The sequence below is a fragment of the Tetrao urogallus genome (assembly GCF_951394365.1).
Source record: "Tetrao urogallus genome assembly, chromosome: 27".
In the NCBI taxonomy this organism is placed as follows: Eukaryota; Metazoa; Chordata; class Aves; order Galliformes; family Phasianidae; genus Tetrao; species Tetrao urogallus.
Genome location: NC_136840.1, coordinates 3,291,420 through 3,311,548, shown reverse-complemented (window position 1 = coordinate 3,311,548; position 20,129 = coordinate 3,291,420). Strand labels below are relative to the sequence as shown.

General features: G+C 54.5%; 1 protein-coding gene across 1 annotated transcript in view; it reads left to right on the top strand.

Annotated features, from left to right (window-relative positions):
- The window catches only part of PEBP4 (phosphatidylethanolamine binding protein 4), a gene marked incomplete at both ends in the record, with an annotated part of 51,496 nt that overhangs the window by 9,670 nt on the left and 21,697 nt on the right, over positions 1 to 20,129 (top strand). Inside the window, one exon of the mRNA XM_079547348.1 lies at positions 12,896 to 12,994. Coding sequence (XP_079403474.1) covers positions 12,896 to 12,994 — 99 coding nt within the window. The remainder of the gene's footprint in view (positions 1 to 12,895; positions 12,995 to 20,129) is intronic.

Sequence of the window (20,129 nt, the reverse complement as noted above, 5' to 3'; positions counted from 1 at the left end):
TTTTCTTGGTATCAAGTATCAAAGATGAATCCGCATTTTCTAATAAAATACATTTTCATTGTAATTGAAATAACAATTTTCTGCTCCTTCTTTTTTCCCTTCCTTTTGGGTTCTAGAGCTCTCCTTCCCCCATGCTCCCATTCCTGCCATGGCAATCGTTTTTTTCCCCCTAAAGAAGTGCAGGTTTTGGTGCTGGCAGCGGGGTGAAGTGAGGCTGATTCCCTCTTCACCCGAATTATTTATCAAACGTTACATGTATACCATATTTTGTGAGGTTCATGTCCTTAAAAACTTCTCTGCATCTGTCCATCCTCAACTCGTGCTACATGAACCCAGCTGCTGTTTTTGGGGACACATAGGGGTGAAGGAGACCCTTATGGCCATACGGTGATGGCCGCCCATATAGTGGTACCCATATGGTGATGGGGACCCATATGACATTAGGGACCCATATGGCAGAGTGGGTTCATGTGGTTATAGGGTCCATATGGTGGTGGGGACCCGCATGATGATGGGAATCCATCCGGTGTCGGGCATCCGGATGGCAATGGGGACCCACGTGGCGATGGACAACCATGGAGTGATGGGGATTTATATGGCGATGGAGACCCATGTGGTCATGGGGATGCATTCAGTGATGGAGACCCACGTGGCAATGAGGATCTGTGTGGTTGTAGGCACCCAGGTGGTTGTGGGGACCCATACAGCAATGGGGACCCACGGGGCGAAGGGGACCCATACAGCGATGGAGACCCTTGTGGTGACGGGGCCTCGTGGGGTTATAGGGGACCCTGTGGTGATGATTGCTTTCCTGTGGCAGCGAAGGTCTGGAGTTTGGAAGAGCAGTGCTGGGATATTTCCTGGTGCAACGCACGGCTGCTGTGCTCTGCACGTCCATCTCAGCCCTGGGACACACCAGGAGGGAAGGGCGCAATTAAAACCCCACCGACACGTGCGAAAAGTGACAGCCTCCAAACAGCGCGAGGAATCGGGATGAAAGGCGAGCTCCAGCTCTGGCACAACCCTAGGAAAGGATCCATCAGCACGCCGCGTCGTCCTGGGATTTCAAACCACGCCAATGAAATTTGGCCGCTTCATTTCATTCGCTGTCAATCAGCCTCGCTGCTACCGACGGCTTCCTCCCCGTTTCAGATCCCGCGGTTCTGTTGGCGCTGCCCAAAGCTCGCTGCATCCCAGCCAGGCAGCCCTCATCGCCGAGCGATTAAATCATCATCAGAGCGGAGAGACGGCGCTTCTCAGACATAATAGTGAAAAAAGAGGGGGGTGGCTCCGGCTCCGCTTCCATCCCAGCTCCGGCAGCGCGTTCCCGAGATCTTCTCCAGCTTCACGCAGCGCTTTGGGTTTCCTATGGGATTTGTTGGGGTTTTGGTGCTGCTTCCCCGCCGGTAAAATCTAGTGCTTTAATAACAGAGCTGCAAAGAGGGACGGGGAGGGATCGTTGTGCCACTGGGGGTTGCGACGTGCGGCGTTTCCTGCCCTGGATTTGGCCCTTCGTAGATTAGAAGTGTGCCAGCGCTGCGTCCCCAGCTCAAGTGAGCCCGTGTTGGGTTCAGGTCCCGATTCGGGGTGCGAAGGTGAACCTGGGGGCCACGGGGTGATGGGGACAAGGTTGTTTGTATGGGAAAATGGCATAAAAAAGAAGTTGTTGGTTCTCACACGGCAGCCAAGTGGGGCAGCAAAGGGCCGGGCGAGCGAACGCTTTTTAATTTCAGAAATGTCACTGAGTCACGAATGAGTCATAATTATAATGGGAGACATTTCCAACCCGGTGCATGACTCGGAGACGTCTTCCAGGGATGTGAAGCTGTTTGCAACGGCCTGGCCGTGCCTGGAGAGGTGATGGGGGTTGCGTTAATGCCCCCATTGGGTGGCAGGTGTCTGCGAGTGGGGCTCCTGCCCCTGTCTGCGGTGCGGGGCAGAGCGCCATGGGGGTGGCTGGGGGAGCTCCGAGCATCACCGCTCCTCCTCCTCCTCCTCCTCCTCCTCCTCCTCCTCCTCCTCCAACGCATTTCCACCACTCACATCAGCGCGCAGCCCCAGTTCATTAAGCAGAATGGGTAGGAGCTAAATTAAAGAGCCAGTCTGACCAGTTTGGGGCTCCCGTGCCAAGTGGGTCCTCAGCGTCAGGGAGAAATCCGCCCTCGCCCGGTCGGCGTGAAATATTCCTGAGCCGCGAACACCTTGGGCTGATCTGCTTTTCCATAAATAAACTTGTCGGGAGATATTTGGAGATGGGCCCTGAGCGGCGGAGCCTGGAGCAGCTCCTAAAAATGCGCCGCTGTTTGGGTTCGAGGGGCGGCTTTGGGAATGCTTTGAGCTCACTGTTGGTGTGAGGGGGGGGTTCTCCCCCTGCTGGGCTCCCCAAGCCCCCATGTATCCCAAGGGCTGCTCCAGTGGGGTGGCACAGCTTGGGCACAGGTTGTGGGGTCATATAGGGGCTGATGTAGGGGCATTGGCTGTGGGGTCATATAGGGGCTGATGTAGGGGCATTGGCTATGGGGTCATATAGGGGCTGATGTAGGGGTATTGGCTGTGGGGTCATACAGGGGCTGATGTAGGGGTATTGGCTGTGGGGTCATATAGGGGCTGATGTAGGGGTATTGGCTGTGGGGTCATATAGGGGCTGATGTAGGGGTATTGGCTGTGGGGTCATATAGGGGCTGATGTAGGGGCATTGGCTGTGGGGTCATATAGGGGCTGATGTAGGGGTATTGGCTGTGGGGTCATATAGGAGCTGATGTAGGGGTATTGGCTGTGGGGTCATATAGGGGCTGATGTAGGGGTATTGGCTGTGGGGTCATATAGGAGCTGATGTAGGGGTATTGGCTGTGGGGTCATACAGGGGCTGACACAAGGGCATTTTTGGAAGTGACTGCTTTGGGCTGTTTCCAAAGGTGGTGGTCTACTTTGTTGCTTGGGTTGGTACCACGCATGCTTGGTGTTTGAGCTGCTTGCAAGAAGCAGAGTGAAGCCTTTGCTGTTGGAACCCTATGGGGCTCTATGGGGCCCTATAGAACACTATGGGGCTCTGTGAAGTGCAGGCATGGAGTACACAGAGGCAGCAGAGCTGATCCTCACCTACTCCTTGAACCCTTTGCATGCATGGTGCCCCTCGCCCAACCTCAGCAAGACGAGTTGCTCCCCATTGGGGAAAAAGGAACAGAAAGTGGTAGAATCATAGGAAATGGTATTTCTTTATTTCCAGCTGGGGAAATGGAGCAGGAGAGCCGTGAGGCTGTTTGCAGCTCCGCAGGGAGGTGAGGATCCATCCCCTCTCCTCCCGCAGGGACCGAGCGCTCCGTGCTCGTCCGCCGCGCGCTGATGGCTTGTGACAAGGACAGGATTGCTCCTTTGGTGAGCGCACACACTCCCAAAAACCCTCACGGTCCCTCACCCTCTGCTTCCCCTTCTTCTCCATCAATTTCCAACCTTGCGCCGAGCGCGGACACGGGAGAGGAGTCTAATCCGACCCGTAAACTCTGTCACATCCTCATTAATTTGCCCATGTCTCCCGCTGTAGCCTGAGGGCACCGTCACTTTCGCAGCTCCGCTACGGCTTCATTTTGACAGCTGCAGGAAAGGTGAGCAGCACGGAGCTGCACCACCCTGCACCCCGCTGGGCGGCTCTGGGACGGCGCCACCCCTCTCGGGGACCCTGGGTCCTGAGATGCTTTTCATCTTGGCGCTGTTTTTCTTTTCTAATTTTCTTTCCTCCCCTATTTCTGCTGATTTTGCACGTTTCGTAGCTCAAACTCCCAGAGTGGATCCTGCTCTATCCCAGGAGCTCCGCTGGCCTATTCTAATGCAAATGCACGCTGGTTGATAATCTAATGTTGAGTGGATTATTTCTCCCCAGATGAGCTGCTTTAAGGCAGAATTTTTCTTTCAGCATATTGAGCTGAAGGAAAAAAAGCAGCACCACAAAGAAGCCCACCTTGCACGGGGGCTTTGTCGCCTGAGATCTGTGCTCTCCTCCCTTTCCCTCACACGACGAAATCCAACCCTCCGCCGCCTTCATCGCATCACCAAATGTTTGTATTGCAATTAAAGCCAGGGGGCAACGCGGAGAAATCAATCAGAAGGGTCCTGGCTTTCCGGTAGCACTCTGCATCCCACCCGAAACCAACACCCAAAAATCGGTGTCTGCTGTGCTGCAAAGCCAACATCCTGCTGGGCAGTGTTTTGGGTGCCGGCTCCTCCATGCGCACCACGTCTTTCCTGCTTTACTCTCACCTCCAGCGCCCATTCCTGGCTGAAATGCACTCAGCCCCAAACTGTCCTGCTTCGCTCCGTCCCCCTTTCTCCTACAAACATCCCCGCTGAGTTGCAGCATCGCTGTTGGATTCCCGACCTCATCATCCCCACCCGGTGTCGAAATCCGTGCTGAGCGTTGCCAGGAATGGGAGCAGCCCCGCCACGCCTGCACCGGCTCTGTGCTGGAATTTGGGGCTGTTTTTGGGGCTCAGATCAGGCTGGGCCACACTTGGCCATCAGCTGTTGCTCAACGGCAGCAGGGTGGAGAGGGCATGGATGGAAACGTGCAGAGCCGTTGGGGAGGGAGGAATAAGGGTTTGGCTGCAGGGCGCCGGCACTCATCCCCATCCCCATACTGGGGCGCTTTGCACGTGGGGTGAATCCTCAGCCCCGCACCACGCTCTTGAAAAGAATCCTAGTGCAACCACACCAAAACAAACCCTTCCTCGGCACGTGCGGCTCTTTCCCCTGGGAGAGACTGATATAGAGAGTGGAGCACACGTGACAGATGTTAATCGCATCGTTTAATGCTTCTCCTGGAAGGCATTCGTGTGCAGGGATGGGTACCGACCCAGGGCTTTTGTTTCTGCTCCTGCAACGCGCCCTCGGTGCGATGCACAGCGCTGGGATGTGCCCCAGGATTTGCACAGAGGTGTTAATTGCAGCGTGATCAATCACTGATTGATTAACTGAGGTTCCTGATGCTGGCGGCGTGGATCTGCCCGTTGCTAGAATGCGCACCAGAAACATAAATGAAGCAGGGATAGGGGAGGGCCCTGAGCCTCCTGGGGTGTAAAGAGGGGGAAACTGCACCCAAAGCTTTCCCTCCCAAATGCAGGATGGCAGAGGGGAGAAGTGCGACGTGGGCACCGAGCCTTAGGGGCGAGCGCCCTCACTCCTGGGAGATAAGGGGGAGGAACGGAGAAAGCTGTTTGCTCTGGGTTTGGAAAAATGCCGTTTTCCATGCTCCCCCCTCGCTGCCCGGGGTGGCAGCAGGCCACACAGCGAGGCTGCAGCTCCCTAAAAGTCACCGACTTATTGCCTAATAGATTTCCCAGTCATGAAGTCCCCGCGCTCCATATGTACCCAAATCAAAGCAATTACAGATTTAAATGAAGCTGGAATCCGCCGTGCAGAAAATGCTTGTTTTAGCGTGAGATTGGGCAGAGGTGAGCGACCTGCAGCACCCCTGGTAATGAAAGCTCTTCACAGCTTGCAGTGTTTCACCGGCCGGTAATTGCTGCAGGCTGCGATATGGATCTGGCTGCGTTAATGATGCACTGTTCCTTTTCCTAGGATTCATTTAAGCTTCCCATGTTTTTTTGGTTTTTTTTTTTTTTTTTCGGGGATTTGAAAGCAACGAGGCAGCGTGGAAATGAACGCATTAAGGCGGACGTTTTTATCACTTAAAATATTATTTGAAGCTTTGGGGTATTGATTAACAAAGCGATCGGGGCTGGTGTCGGCGTGCTGGAGATGGATGCGCTGTGACACGGGCACCCGTCGCTCCCGGCCAGGCTGCATCCATAGGGTTTGTGTTTGATTCGGCGTGACAAGATGGAGATATTAGGACAAAACATACATTAGATGGGGAAAAAAAAAAAAAAAGAGTTTGTATGGGAGTGAAAATCCTATTAACTTCCATGTGAAAACCACATCCAAGAGACAGTTGGCTTCTGTTGTGAGTTTATTATTAAATATTTTACTAGGGAGGGAAGTTCTGAGCTGAGCAGCTCTCCTCTCCTGTTTCTGGCATGGAGTTGTTTCCAAACCCTTTTTGCCAAAGCTGCTCATTGCGTTGGATCAGCGGGGGGTGGTGGAACGTCGGGGTGGGATTTCGGAGAACCACGGGAGCACTGAGGTTGGAAAAGAGCGCTGAGATCATCGGGTCCAACCGTCAACCCATCACCACCATCAAAGAACCATTAAGGATGGAAAAGAGCTCCTAAGAGCACCGCGTCCAACCCCAACATCCCATCCGTACCCATAGGATCACTAAGGTTGGAAAGACCTCAAAGGTCACCACATCCAGCCACCAACCCATCCCCACCGTGCCACCAAACCGGGTCGCTTTGGGGCGCTTGCAGCGCTTTGGGACACCACGAGCGCGTTCCCAAAGAAGCTCCCGCGCTGGATGCTCTGCTCTCATCCTTCATCCTCCTGCAATCTCCCGTCGCTCCCCAGGGGCTCCGGCATTAATTTCTTCCCTTGACCCCGGGGCCGGCGGCGAGGCGAGGTCAGGCAGTGGGGAGCAGAGAGGACGGCAGCAAATGATAAGGAGCCGCGGGCGCATCGGTGCTGCGACGCCTCGGAAATGGCATTTCCAGCTCGCTTAATCGCCCGGTCGCAGAGAAACGCTGAGATTCAATTACCGGCCCCCGCGGCCCCCAGCACCCCCGTCCTCCCGCACGGCCCCGGGGGCGGTGGGGGTCCGTGGGGGTCAGAGCCGGGGGTCAAGGTGTGCAGGGGAATGAGAAGCGAGGAGCTGGCGGAGCACCAGGCACTTTCCATTTAGAAGAGTCAGAATTCAATCCAGAAAATAACGCAGCACTCCTTGTTTAATTTCCCCCCGGTACTTTGTGTGCTCGTGGGATTTTAATGCTATTAATTATTGTTGAATTTGTGCTAGTTTTTTTTTTTTCAATTCCTTTGCACCGTCGTGTTATTTTATTGGGGAAGGCAGCAATGCTTTGCATCTCATCCCATCCCATCCCATCCCATCCCATCACCTCCCATCCCACCCCATCCCATGCCATGCCATCCCATCCCATCCCATCCCACCCCATCCCATCCCATGCCATCCCATCCCATCCCATCCCATCCCATCCCACCCCATCCCATCCCATCCCATCCCATCCCATCCCATCCCATCACCTCCCATCCCATCCCATCCCATCCCATCCCATCCCATCCCATCCCATCCCATCACCTCCCATCCCATCCCATCCCATCCCATCCCATCCCATCCCACCCCACCCCATCCCATCCCACCCCATCCCATCCCATCCCATCCCATCACCTCCCATCCCATCCCATCCCATCCCATCACCTCCCATCCCATCACCTCCCATCCCATCCCATCCCATCCCATCCCATGCCATCCCATCCCATCCCATCCCATCCCATCCCATCCCACCCCATCCCATCCCATCCCATCACCTCCCATCCCATCCCACCCCATCCCATCCCATCCCATCCCATCACCTCCCATCCCATCCCATCCCATCCCATCCCATCCCATCCCATCCCATCCCATCCCATCCCATCCCATCCCATCCCATCACCTCCCATCCCATCCCATCCCATCCCATCCCATCCCATCACCTCCCATCCCATCCCATCCCATCCCATCCCATCCCACCCCATCCCATCCCATCCCATCACCTTCCATCCCATCCCACCCCATCCCATCCCACCCCATCCCATCCCATGCCATCCCATCCCATCCCATCCCATCCCATCCCACCCCACCCCACCCCATCCCATCCCATCCCATCCCATCCCACCCCACCCCACCCCACCCCACCCCACCCCATCCCATCCCATCCCATCCCATCCCATCCCATCCCATCCCATCCCATCCTCATCCTCCTTCATCCTTTATTTTGTTTCTTTTTCAAATCTCTGGTTTCCAGCGCCAGAACCCAATCTGTCACTTTTGTCACCAAGTTCTCTTTGCCCGGTGAAGGGCTCTCCTCACTGTCATCTCAGAGCCTCCGTGGGATGCTCGTGTGCCCGTGCCAGCATTCCAGTGCGCTCCCCCCAGCTGCACTTTGCCAGATAATGAGAGCGAGTTTAGAAACTTAAAGCCTCTTCCTTGCACGCTGGTGAGTGACACAAATGGAGTTCATATTTAATCATCTGTTAACTCGTTGTCTATTATAGCTCTTTAATAGCACCATAGATATTCTTAATGAAGCATGATTTAAGGTATTTACAGCTCCAGGACCGACAGACATCACTCACAGTGTGCAGGTAATGAGGCGTAAAACAGCTCTGGAAACCGTAAAAATGGGAGAGAGAGAGGGAGAGAGAGAGAAAGCGGGCGAGGAGCTGGAGCTGAATTGTTCCGGGGTTTGTTTTAAAATGTTTAGGCATTTAAAGTCATTTCAGCTTCCCGAGGTGTCTGATGGCAGCGGGTGCAGCGGCTCCCAGATCCGCGACCCCGACCTCGATGCTGTAGGTGGGGGCGGCAGCGCTTCGGCTCTGTCCCACCGCACAAAAAAAGCAGCGGGAAAGGGGAAAACGCCGCTGTGGGGTCTGCCGAGATGCGGCTGTTTGCTTTTTGGCCGACCCAATGGCAGGCGTGGAGCAGCGAGGCGCTGGACCTTCCCTTTGCTCGTCAGATGTCACCCCGTGCAACGCTCCCCGGCAAAACAATCCTCACACACACGGAGCGCATAAAAACCCACCCGGACCCGAGCCAAGGTTTGCAAAATAATTTGTGACGGAGGTGCCATTTTGCATCAAAATATTGTGCAGCAAATGTCAAACGCCACCAGCCCATGTGTCCCCACGTGTGACGGTAATTGGGGTGGACAGCTGAGCTCTGCCACCTCCTCCTTGCGTGGTGATCCCGGCGCGGCCGGTCCCGAGCAATGGCCAGCGTCCCGGCTCCGAGATGGGGATGCTCGTTAGCAAAGAGCTCATTAGCTTGCTTCCTGTCACGGTGTGAATAAATAGATATGGGAGAAGTGGGGACGGAGCACGCAGGGGATGGGTGGCACGGCATGCTTCAGTTTGTGCTTTTAGTTTGGGCGGTGGATTTATCCCCCGGATGGAGAAGGGGCAGCAGTGGGGTTGCAGTGTTCCCACTGCCAACTCCTCGCTTTGCGACTGCGTCCCGCGCTGATGGCGATGTGGATGGAGCTCGGTTTTGGGGAAACCATTGCTCTGGGGCCTGTGAACAAGGGGGTACGGCACGCTGCTCCGCTCCCTCCCAGAAATGTGCACCACCTGCAAGAGCATCTCCCAGCTCTGCTGCGAACGGATCTGTTCCTATGGAGCGTGCGCCCCGCGAAGTTCACCCTTTTTTTTGCATTGCTGCACCACGAGTGCAGGACGTCTCCACGGGAAACAAGCTGCTCTCCTTTCGGAGCAAATCACCCATTTCCCAACCCATCCCAAGGGCCTCCATTGGGGAATAAGCCTTACAAATCGACGCGCTCACCGTAACGACCCCGCATTAATCCCTTATTATCCGGACATCGGGCTGCATAAATATTTGGCTGCCTCAGCTCCCCGGGGAGCTGGGGGGGCAAAGCCTGTTAGAAAGTCAATGAAGTTCCCTTGGGCAGCGCGGGGGGGGGGGTGAGATGCTTTGGGTCAAGCGCTGAGATTGTGCCACATGTCCCCTTGGGCAAGTCCTGCTGAGGAGGGTTAATATTGCTGACCTATTTTGCACGGGGAAAGCAGAGAGGCTCTGGTTTCAATTAGAAAGGTAAAAACCACCTCGAAACGCTGCTCCCACAACACCCAACTTGGCTGCAAACAGTTTTTTCGCCTTCCTCACCCCCCCGTTGGCCACGGGAGAAGGAGCTAGAATCTCTCCTTGGCGAAGCATCAGCAGCAGAATTGCTAACTACGTGCCTGTTATAGAAACTTTTTAGTACTGGGGACGAGCCAAGAAAAAAGCCCAGATTGACTCTGAGCTCTCAGCTGGCGCTCGTGGTGCTTCCACTGCGCAGGGGGAGCGGCAGCTCCGGCTCCTGCATGGCGTGCAGGCAGCATCCTGCACCCCGCATCCCATATCCTGCACCCCGCATCCCGAATTCCAAACTCTGCACCCCGCACCTCTCATCCCACGCCCTGCATCCTGCACCCCGCACCTTGCAGCCCCTCACCCTGCGCCCCGCACCGATGCAGCTCCCTTCCCATCTGTGAGCTGCCGTGGGATGCATTTCCCCTCCCGTGCTGCAGTTGCATGCAGTGAGCTCTGTGCTGCTCGCTGTGCCACGGTCTGCATCCTGTGTGCTGTAGGCTGCTCAAAGTCAACCCAGCTGGGATGCTCCCAAGCCCAGCAAACCCCTTATTTGTGCCGAGCAGCACACATTGCACTGTGACTTTGCTCATCACTTGACTTGCTCCCTTGGAGACTGGCTTACCGAGGCGATCCAGGCCGGCACAGCCCGGATCCCATTGCAGCACACACTGCATCCTGCATCCCCATCCCCAAAACTCCACTTTGGCTGCTGGGGAAACGCCATCACCAGCCCGGATCCGCATGTGTGCTGCTTCCATGTGTGCTCGTTTCCAAGGAAACTGCTCTCTCTACATGTGTGTGGCTTAGCACCCTGCGTGCTCTCCTTCGGATAAATCCTTAATTCCTGCACGGTTCCCTGTAATCCCACTGCACAAATCCCCCTCTCCCACTCACATCCCACTCCCTGTGTTTCCCAACCTGTGGATGGTGGCAGAGGATCGGCTGCAGTGGGAGCTGTACACTTCGCTGCAGTGATGCACGGTGCTGCTCTCTGCTCCCTTTGGGATGCACTTTAGGGTTTTGGGATGGCACCACGCTTTGGGTTTTTGGCCAGCCCCGTGCCGCAGGGCCGGGAGGGGCAGTGGAATAGAGAGCGCTTTGCAAGGAGTTATTTCTAATGTTGGAACCCCAAACAGCTTTTGGTTGCCTTGGCAAAATTAGCAAAGTGTGGCATTTTCTAAAAGCGGATTTTGGGGTGGAGATCTCCTTCCCTCCTCCCCAAAACCCCCGGAGCAGTGACACCGCTCAGCGTCACCCAGAGCCAGCAGCCAAAGCGGCGAGCCCACGGTGGGGAGGATTGCAGGGTTGGGAAACCAACCCCAGCGCTGCTGTGCCGTGGGGCTGCAGCAGCAAAACCCCATCTCTGTGCACAGCGCAGCCCTGGCGCTCAGTGGGGCAGCACAGGGCGCTGCTCCCTGCGCCCAGCAGGGCAAGAAAACCCCCCTCATCCTCACGGCTCCGCTGCTCCCAGTGGGATCCACGCTTGGGGCCGACCCGGCGCCCATTCCCCGTGGGGCTCTGCCCTGCTCCGCGTGCACAGCACCTTTCTAGGCCACAATCTGTACCCAATCGCGAGCCTGCTGCTAACTCCGCTTGCACTCTATTCTCGTGTTTGCTGTTATTTTTTAACACTTGTTTTATTTTTTTTTCCTCCTTTTTTTAATTTTTTAATTTTTTTTTTTAATTTTTTTTTTTTTTTTTTTGCATAAAAGCGCTACCCTCTCCCCAGAGCCTGCCTGCAGCGAAGGCATGGTCTGTACAACTGCAATTATTTCGAAGAACAGATGGAGCGAGGAGCAGAAAGTCTGTTAATAGTAATAGAAATGCTACATGTTAACCTGGACAGCACACGATGACAGTCCCATGACTACACGTTCTGTTCCCACCAGCTGGGCTCCGAAGGAGAAACGAGAGCTTCAGAAGCGCCGCGCTCAGCGCTGCACCCTCCCTAAAGTTAGAGCTCAAATTCCTTCACACTTGCCGAGCGGGGTTTTGGGGTTGTTGGGCTTTTTTTCTCTCCCCCTTCTCCCTCCCCAATCCCTCCTCCTTCCCGTTTTCGGCACCGACACGAAAATATTTCCGCTCCTCCGCGGTGCTCCGGGCGCCGCTGCAGCTGTGAGCGCCGTGTCCCCGTCTCCATCCCACAGTGACCCATTTTTTGGGGGGTGCGCATCTGCACGCTTGGCGTAAACCCGTTGCAAAGGGATTGCGGTGAACCGAGCTGGGATTAAGGCACGGCGCTTTGCTCTGGGGCAGGTTGCATCAGCGCAGGATTGCAAGCTCTTGGCTCAGTGGGTCTAAATCCACGATTTGCTGTTGGAATGGCTCGTTGGGTGGCGGCGGCGCTTTGTGGTTTGCACCGAGGGGCACCGAGCCGTGCGGGGCTTTGGGGGCACAGTGAGTGGGGGGCACCAGGAGCGTGGTTTGGGAACGGAGCGGAGGTGCTGTCTGCAGGGCTGCGATCCCACTGTGCCATCCCTGCCCGTTTCCCAAGGCACTGGGGGATTTAGATAGGGAGCTCTGGCTCCATGGATGAGAACTTGTGACTCAATCCTGCAGCGGTTCCCTGAAATCTCAGCCCCTAGAGGTTGCACCTGGAGGTCTCGTTAGGAGAGGTCTCTTCATCTGTCTGCTTGCAGGATAATCCCTCTCCTGAGGTCCTGCCAAATCCTTACAGATCAGATTTTCCTCCCACAAACCTCCAGAGGTCACTTCAAACCTGCAGGGCCCCAAATCCCTGCACTGGTGGCACCCCGGCGCTCTGGGTGCCCTCCTACAGGGACCAGCACACCCAAGGGTGCCCACAGCCGAGCATTGCTTTCAGGAAATGCGCTGGCATCCTATCACAGGAGAGCAGAAAGCCCTGTGCTGTGTTACAGGGTCGGGGGGAAATCCTGAGTGCATTTATTTGGATGCACACCCAAACACCCTTCTCCTTCCACAAAGCCCCTTTTGGAGACTTTGGGGCCATCGGGGTCCTGTGGGTCTGCGTGCCTCGCGTTCCCCTCCTTGTTGTTCCCCATGCCCCGCATTCTCCTGGATCGTGCATGCGGAGGAAAGGGTGACAAGCAGCCATGCAGGGAAGGCTGCTCCTCGCTCACTCAGCCCCATGCCCCCCATTTCTCTCCTCTCTCGCAGGGCAAGAAGTACGTGGTGGTGCTGGTGGACCCCGACGCCCCCAGCAGAGCCGACCCCCGGCGCCGCTTCTGGAGGCATTGGCTGCTCACCGACGTCCCTGTGAGTGTCTGAGTGCCCCCAGGTGGGAGGGCGGTGACGGCCCCACAGCTGCACCCAGTGGGGCGCCGTTCATTGCAGGGCTGAAACCCCAAGGGGGAGAAACGCAAACGGCGCTCGGTGTGCGGGGAGGGCAGCGCTTCCTGACACCGAACGCAGTGAGGCTGGGATTAAAATACTGCTGCTTTTTTTTTCCCCCTCTTTTCTTTTTTTTTTTTCCACTCTTTCCTAAAGACACGCAGAAAAAAGATGCAGCATGCAGACTCCGCACCCACAGCTCTCCCTGCGCTCCATCTCGCGAGAGTTCTCATCGTCAGCTTATTTTGGGAGAGGAAGGGGGGAAAAAAAAAAAAACACATCAGTTTTGGTGAAAATCTTGAAGGGAGGGGGAAAAAAACCATCAGCTTTGGTGCAAAATCTCTCCTTTTCCCCAATCTTTGGTGCAGAATCCCGTATTTTCCCTTTGCGCCCAGCACCACGCAGCGGATGGGGGCCCTTCTGTCGCCACTTTGCTTCCTGAGGGCTTTGGGTGAATCCGTGCTCCCTGTCCTCCTCTTATCTCCTAGAAGATGCGGTGTTTCAGCTCTGAATCAATCTAACTCGTAATCTGAAGTCTAATTAAGATATCAATTAATTTGCGGCGCGCATTTAGCAAGAAATATCTCGTCATTCTCTGCTATTATTCTCCAAAATTACTGCTGAGGGCTTTTTGTACAGATACCTTAATTAGGCTTTTTTTTATGGTTAATGGGAATATTGAGCAAATTAAAATTAGATATTAATATTTTCTGCGAATTTCATAATTGGCTGGAAAAAAAAAAAAAAAAGAAAAAAAAAAAAAGAAGAAAAAAAAAAACCCTGAACCATAAAGCATGGGGAATAATTGCAGGGATTTATGCACAAGGCCTTTCTTTTCGTGATTTTTTTCTTATTTTTTTTATATATAATCCTTCACAGAAGCCCTTCTGCATTTCTAACAACAGGGTCTTGGAAGTCTCTCATTAATTTTAATATTTACTAAACGCAAAAAAAAAAAAAAAAAAGCTGGAGCTCTTGTTTTCCCTTCTGCACGCGGCTCCTTCTGAGGCGTTCGTTATTGCTAATTATTGTGGTTTTCTTGTCTTTTTTTTTTTTTTTGTCCCTTTTTTTTTTCCATTTTTTTGAGCGCGCGATCGTTTGAGCAGAGATGGGGGGATTTACAGCCGAACGGGTGGAAGGCGCTGCGTTTTTCTTGAGCAAATCAGGGCTGAGGCTGGAAATCTCCTCGGCAGGATGGGAGGAGGGAGCTCTGATAGCAGCACAGCGGGTCTGGGGGAGAAAAGGTGAATTTGGGGAATGGTTTCGCCGTCTCCCAGGGCTGCGTCTCCATCGGCCCCAGCTGCAGTTGTTCAGCTCCACCGCTGCGCTGTGGGTGCAGGGACACAACGCCTTACCTGCATTGTACACACGTGCATAGAAGGACACCACGCTTATAGGGCATCTCTGCACCCACATCCATGGGCTCGCCATTGGGCATCCCTCCCCGGAGGCATCTTCCTCCCGTAGGCACGGAGCGGCCCTCCTGAAACCCAAATCTGGGAGCCCTCCACTCAAACTACAACGGCCCCAACTCGCCACCGAGGCTGGGGGCCTGTTCTGATGTGGAACACCGACAAATAAAGAACAAAAAACCACAGCGGTGGTTTGGGGTCGGTGTCCCGAAAGGCAGCGTTGGGGTTGGAGCTCCCCATCCCGCCGGCTCCCATCCGCTGCTCCCGGTCGCCAACGGCGGCGCCGCCGCTCCGCTCGTCAGGCGCTGCGGAGATGCTTTCACTCCCATTCAAAATAATTTAAATAAAAACGTTGCTACAAAGTGGAATAATATCTTTTGATGAATGTTTTTAAAGCCCTTTAGGTTTTCATGGTAATTTGCAGTGTAAAATTATTTAGAGATAAGAGCCAAATTAGCTCTTATAGGCGGAGGTCGATATGTCCCGTTATCCGTGCAAGCAGTGTTTAAATATAATCAGCCTTTACTCTAATGCAGCATAATTGTTCATTTGAAATCGCCTTTTTTTTTTCTCTCTCTCTCTCTCTTTCTCTTTTTTTTTAAACTCCATTCAATGAGTCATTAAAATATTCAAAGGAGAATGCAGCGAGTTGGAAATGAATTTATCGCATCATCCCGCGTGCAACGCGGAGCATCAGGTAGCGATGCAGAGCCAGGGCCGGGCAGCAGAGCCACCCAGTAAACACGGATTGCCATTCCGTGAGCAGCAAAGGAAGGCAGAAAATCCTGCCCAGGGGAAGGAGAGCGTTCCGGCTTTCCCCCCTCCTCGGGAGCTGCAGATTTGTGCTCCGCCGCAGCGTCGCCGCTTGAACTTTATTTTTATCTAAATATGTTTGTAGCAGAAAAGTCGTTATGGAAACGGGTGCTGGCAGCCACCAGACCCTGCGTTGAGATGGGGCGGAGCGGGGCTGGGCGCTGCCCCGGCCGTATCCTGATGGGGGGATCGTGGGGAAACTGAGGCACAGAGCAGAGTGGAGGTGGGCGCAGCGGTCGGGGCTGCGATGTCAGCCAACAGGTTGGGAAAGGGCGATGGGAGCCGTCGGCCCCGCGCTTGGAGTTGGTTCCTGCCTCTGGGGAAGGTTGGCTTGGGTTGGTAGGGTGAGATGAGGGTCAGCACTGGGGTCACTGCGCCGCCATCGATGCTGAACGTCCCAGTGCCACCACGGCCCCCTCCCGTGCCTGCGTTTGTCACCGCTCTGATAAACAGGTTCTGGGTTGCAAGTGTCACCATAGAAACAGGTGCTATCTTAAGCAAACAAGGGCTTTATTAACCTTAAAATTTGAGGGTTGTTTTTTTTCCCGTATGACAACAGGCTGGGGAGGAGCCGCCGTGGGTTCTCACATCCCTGCACCCCAACAGGGTTCCCAGCCCTGTCCCCAACCTGAAGGAAGAACCCAGAAGGAAACTTCTGTCCTTGCGCAGTGCCAGAACTGAGCTGGTCCAGAGCGCCGTGGATGGAACCACGGCTGTGCTGGGGAACCAAGGGCTGTGGCGGCTGGGGAGCACTGGGCAGAGCGGGGCGCAGTCGGCGTGGAGGCGAATTTGGGAGTCGGACTCAATGATCCTTAGGGGCCCTTTCCAACTGAGGGTGTTCTATGAGATGATTCTAAATAGAATAGTGGAAGGAGAAGCTTTTTGGTTGGGTTCTAGCAAAAAAAAAGTCTGCATATATATATATATAAACTAAATCAGGTTTTGGGTATGCGAGCTCTGCCTGCGGGAAGAGGTGGGTGTGGGAAAGCTGCCCCAGGGAGCTGCCAGCGGAGGAATGCTCCTCTGGGGAGAGGCAGAGCACCAGGGCTTGGAGCTGCGGGGACCAGGAGGATCCAATCCCAACCCCGACGCCGTCGCCGTTCCTGCCCCCATCGGCCCTGTTGCAGCAATGGGGATTTGGTGGGCAGCGATGCAGTTGTTGGAGGAACAGCCAAATCTGTTGGTCCTCGTGGCGGCGATGGGGAATTTCAGGGCGGCGGCGCCGTTTCTGGGGACTCGGCGTTGCTCCCCATTGGTTCCCATCGCAGCGATGGGGAATTGCAGAGCAGCAATCGCTGAGGTGCTGCTCCGCCTCTCCCAAGCTCATTCCACTCTACTTTTTGGTTATGAAACCCAGCAATTGAAAGGGGAAGAACAGAGAGAAATGCTGATTTAATGGATGACTTGGAATATTTGGTTCCCCAGTGTGAGTTTGCGTCGCTGCCCTTTTAATGAAAGCTTTATTAATAATTATTAAAAAGGAAAAGAGCGACGAAAGCGGAAGGAAAAGAACCACGCAGAGGGTTTGCTGCTGGAGCATGGTTTCTCTGTTGGGTTTTCTCCCTGGGGCCTCGTTTTGGGGATGAGGTCAGGTGTTCACCAGCTCCAACGTTGGTTGTCAACCTCTACTCACTGTCGCTCTGCAAGCAGATGGGCTTTAATTACTGCCACCAGCAGCAAATATCGCAGGGAAAAGGGCTTTGGGGCTCACTGTCGGAAAATCCAGCTTCAGTAGAGCCGTGTAGGAATGGTGGATCCGGCTTATTTTAAAGCTTGAACTGTTTATATTACCTTTAAACATAGGCTTTAGTCAACAGCGGGAGTGACTGCAAGGCACAGTGCTGCCCAAGGCTCTGCCGGAACAATGCGACAGCAGCAACTGCGTGCTGATGGAAAAACAGCACCGGAACACGATTGGCCCGAACCGCCAAAGAATGGAGCTGCTAATCTGTGTAATTTCCTGGGCACCGTGAGGGCAAAGTGCCGCCTTCCCGTTGCTGTGGGAAAAAGCAGAGCCTGCAGAGCTGCCTGCGGGGGAAAGCGTGTTTGCACAAGTGCCTGCGCTTGCACAAATGCACGCAGCTTTGCACAAGAATGCTGCTTTGCACGAGCCGCTGTTTGCACAAGCATGCACCTTTGCACGGGCGCGTTTTCCCTCGTATGTCTTTGCACAAGGACGTGTTTGCACAGATGGGTCTTTGCACAAGGATGCGTGTTTGCCCGCAGCCTCCTTGCTTGCACCAGGTTTCTCCCAGAGCGAGCGGTTGCTGGACGTTCCCAGAGCTGCAGCTCGGGCTCCTGCCCTCCTGCCTTGTAATTAACGCTCTCAGGTAATTGCAATTCCAGCCTCTCCACTAAGCCACCGCCAGGCAACTCTGGCTGGGAAGCTGCAGAATGAGGAAGTGCAAAGGGTGGCTCTGATGCACCCTGGGGAGCAGCAACCCTGGGATGGGGCGTTTGTAGGGCTGCGAACATTTTGGGGCTGGGACAAGGGGGAAAACATGGGGGCATGTCTGCTCCCAGCCCCACGCGTCAGCTCCAACCCCACATGTCTGCTCCCAGCCCCACACATCAGCTCCCAGCCATACAAATCTCCCCCCAGCCCTGTGTATCAGCTCCCAACCCTATACATCAGGTCATGGCCGTACACATCAGCTCCCAACCCTACACATCAGCTCCCAATCCTACACATCAGCTCCCAACCCTACACATCAGCTCCCAATCCTACACATCAGCTCCCAACCCTACACATCAGCTCCCAATCCTACACATCAGCTCCCAACCCTACACATCAGCTCCCAATCCTACACATCAGCTCCCAACCCTACACATCAGCTCCCAATCCTACACATCAGCTCCCAACCCTACACATCAGCTCCCAATCCTACACATCAGTTCCCAACCCTACACATCAGCTCCCAACCCTACACATCTTCCCCCAGCCCTACCTATCAGCTCTCAGCCCCACACACCCTCTCCCAGCCCCTGCTTTCAGGCAGGCAGACACGCGCTCTGTGATTACAATCATTAAATTGCCAAGGATCTGCAGAGGGGGAGACAATTATGACGGTGACAAAGAGGCTTCTGTCATCCGGGCTGCGCCCCGCGGCTTTGCTCTTGCTCAGGTTGAATTTAGTGGTTGGGAACTTTCCTTTCTTCCACGGGTTGTTGGTCTGGTGCTGCCCCAGAGCAGAGATCTGGAGTTGTTTGGGGTGTCCTGAGCAATCTGCAGGTTCCAGGTGCTCCTGGAGGAGGTGGTTCATTGGGGCGCGATCCCGGAGCGGAGATGTGGGGTTGGTTGGGGTGTTTGGGGTGAGCTTGGTGTGCTGGGTGCTCCTGGTGGAGCTGCACGGCTCGGGGGCGTCCCAGGGACAGGGAACCCCAACGTGCGGCCCCGTCTCCTGCTTTGCCACCAGGTAGAAGTGGATTTAGGGATTTCCTGGTTGCTTCTTCTTCCATTTAGCACGCGGAGGCCGATGATTCGTCGCCATCCAATAACGCATGGCTGCAAACACTCTCACTGCTGTTTATTCAAACGGCTGTTTGTTAATTAGCTACTCTTAACGAGGAGAAAATAAATCAGTTAAAACACACCGGAATGGCACGGGGACGGTTTGCAGATTGGTTTTGTTTTCCAGCAGAGATGCAGCCATGAACCTCCTATGGAGATCCCACGTGCATAGGCAACAAAATGTATGGAGACCCTGTGTGTGTAGGGGTGGGTGGTGCATGGAGATGTGTGTAACAGGGGGTGGGAGGTACAGGGACACCCTATATGTGTGCAGGCTATGAGTTGTATATGGAGATCGAGCTCTATAGGGGATGAAATGTATATGGAAGCTTCGTATGGAGCCCACGGGACGTGCATGGGCACCCTTTGCATTGGATGCATAGGATGTGCATGGAGATGTGTAGGATGTGCGTGGGAGCATGTAGGATTCATATGGAGGTGTATGGGATGTGCATGGAGATGTGCAGGATGCCTGTGGAGGTGCTTGGGGTGTATGGAGATGTATGGGATGCACGTGGAGATGTATGGGATGCACGTGGAGATCGATGGGATGCATATGGAGATGTGCAGGATGGATGTGGGGGTATATAGGATGCAGATGGAGATGTATGGGATGCAGATGGAGATCTATAGGATGGACGTGGAGGTACATAGGATGCAGGTGGAGATCTACAGGATGGAAGTGGAGGTACATAGGATGTGCATGGAGATCTATAGGATGGACGTGGAGGTATATAGGATGCAGGTGGAGATGTATAGGATGGAAGTGGAGGTACATAGGATGCGCATGGAGATCTATAGGATGGATGTGGAGGTATATAGGATGCAGGTGGAGATGTATGGGATGGAAGTGGAGGTACATAGGATGCGCATGGAGATCTATAGGATGGATGTGGAGGTACATAGGATGCAGGTGGAGATCTATAGGATGGACACGGAGGCACTTAGGATGTGCATGGGGATCTATGGGATGCACATGGAGATCTATAGGACGCACACAGAGCTGTATGGGATGTGCACAGTGGGATTCCCGTGGTCCCGTCCCCCATCCACGGTGCAGAGCAGTGATTAATGGGGCTGTGTGTGGGAGCACGGGGATGGAGGAGGGAACTCCTACTGCACCCCGCCATGAATCACCGGGAAGGCGAATCGGTGCCGTTACCACGGGAACAGAGAGAGGAAGGGACTTCCCTGCCGAAATGATGCGGCGGAGAAAATCGCTCCAAAAAAAAAAAAGAAGAAGAAGGAAAAAAGAGGCGAAGCTGTGACTAAGCAGCAGAAGTTATGTAAAGCACCGTGGGGAAGCGCAGGGGAGGGACGGCGC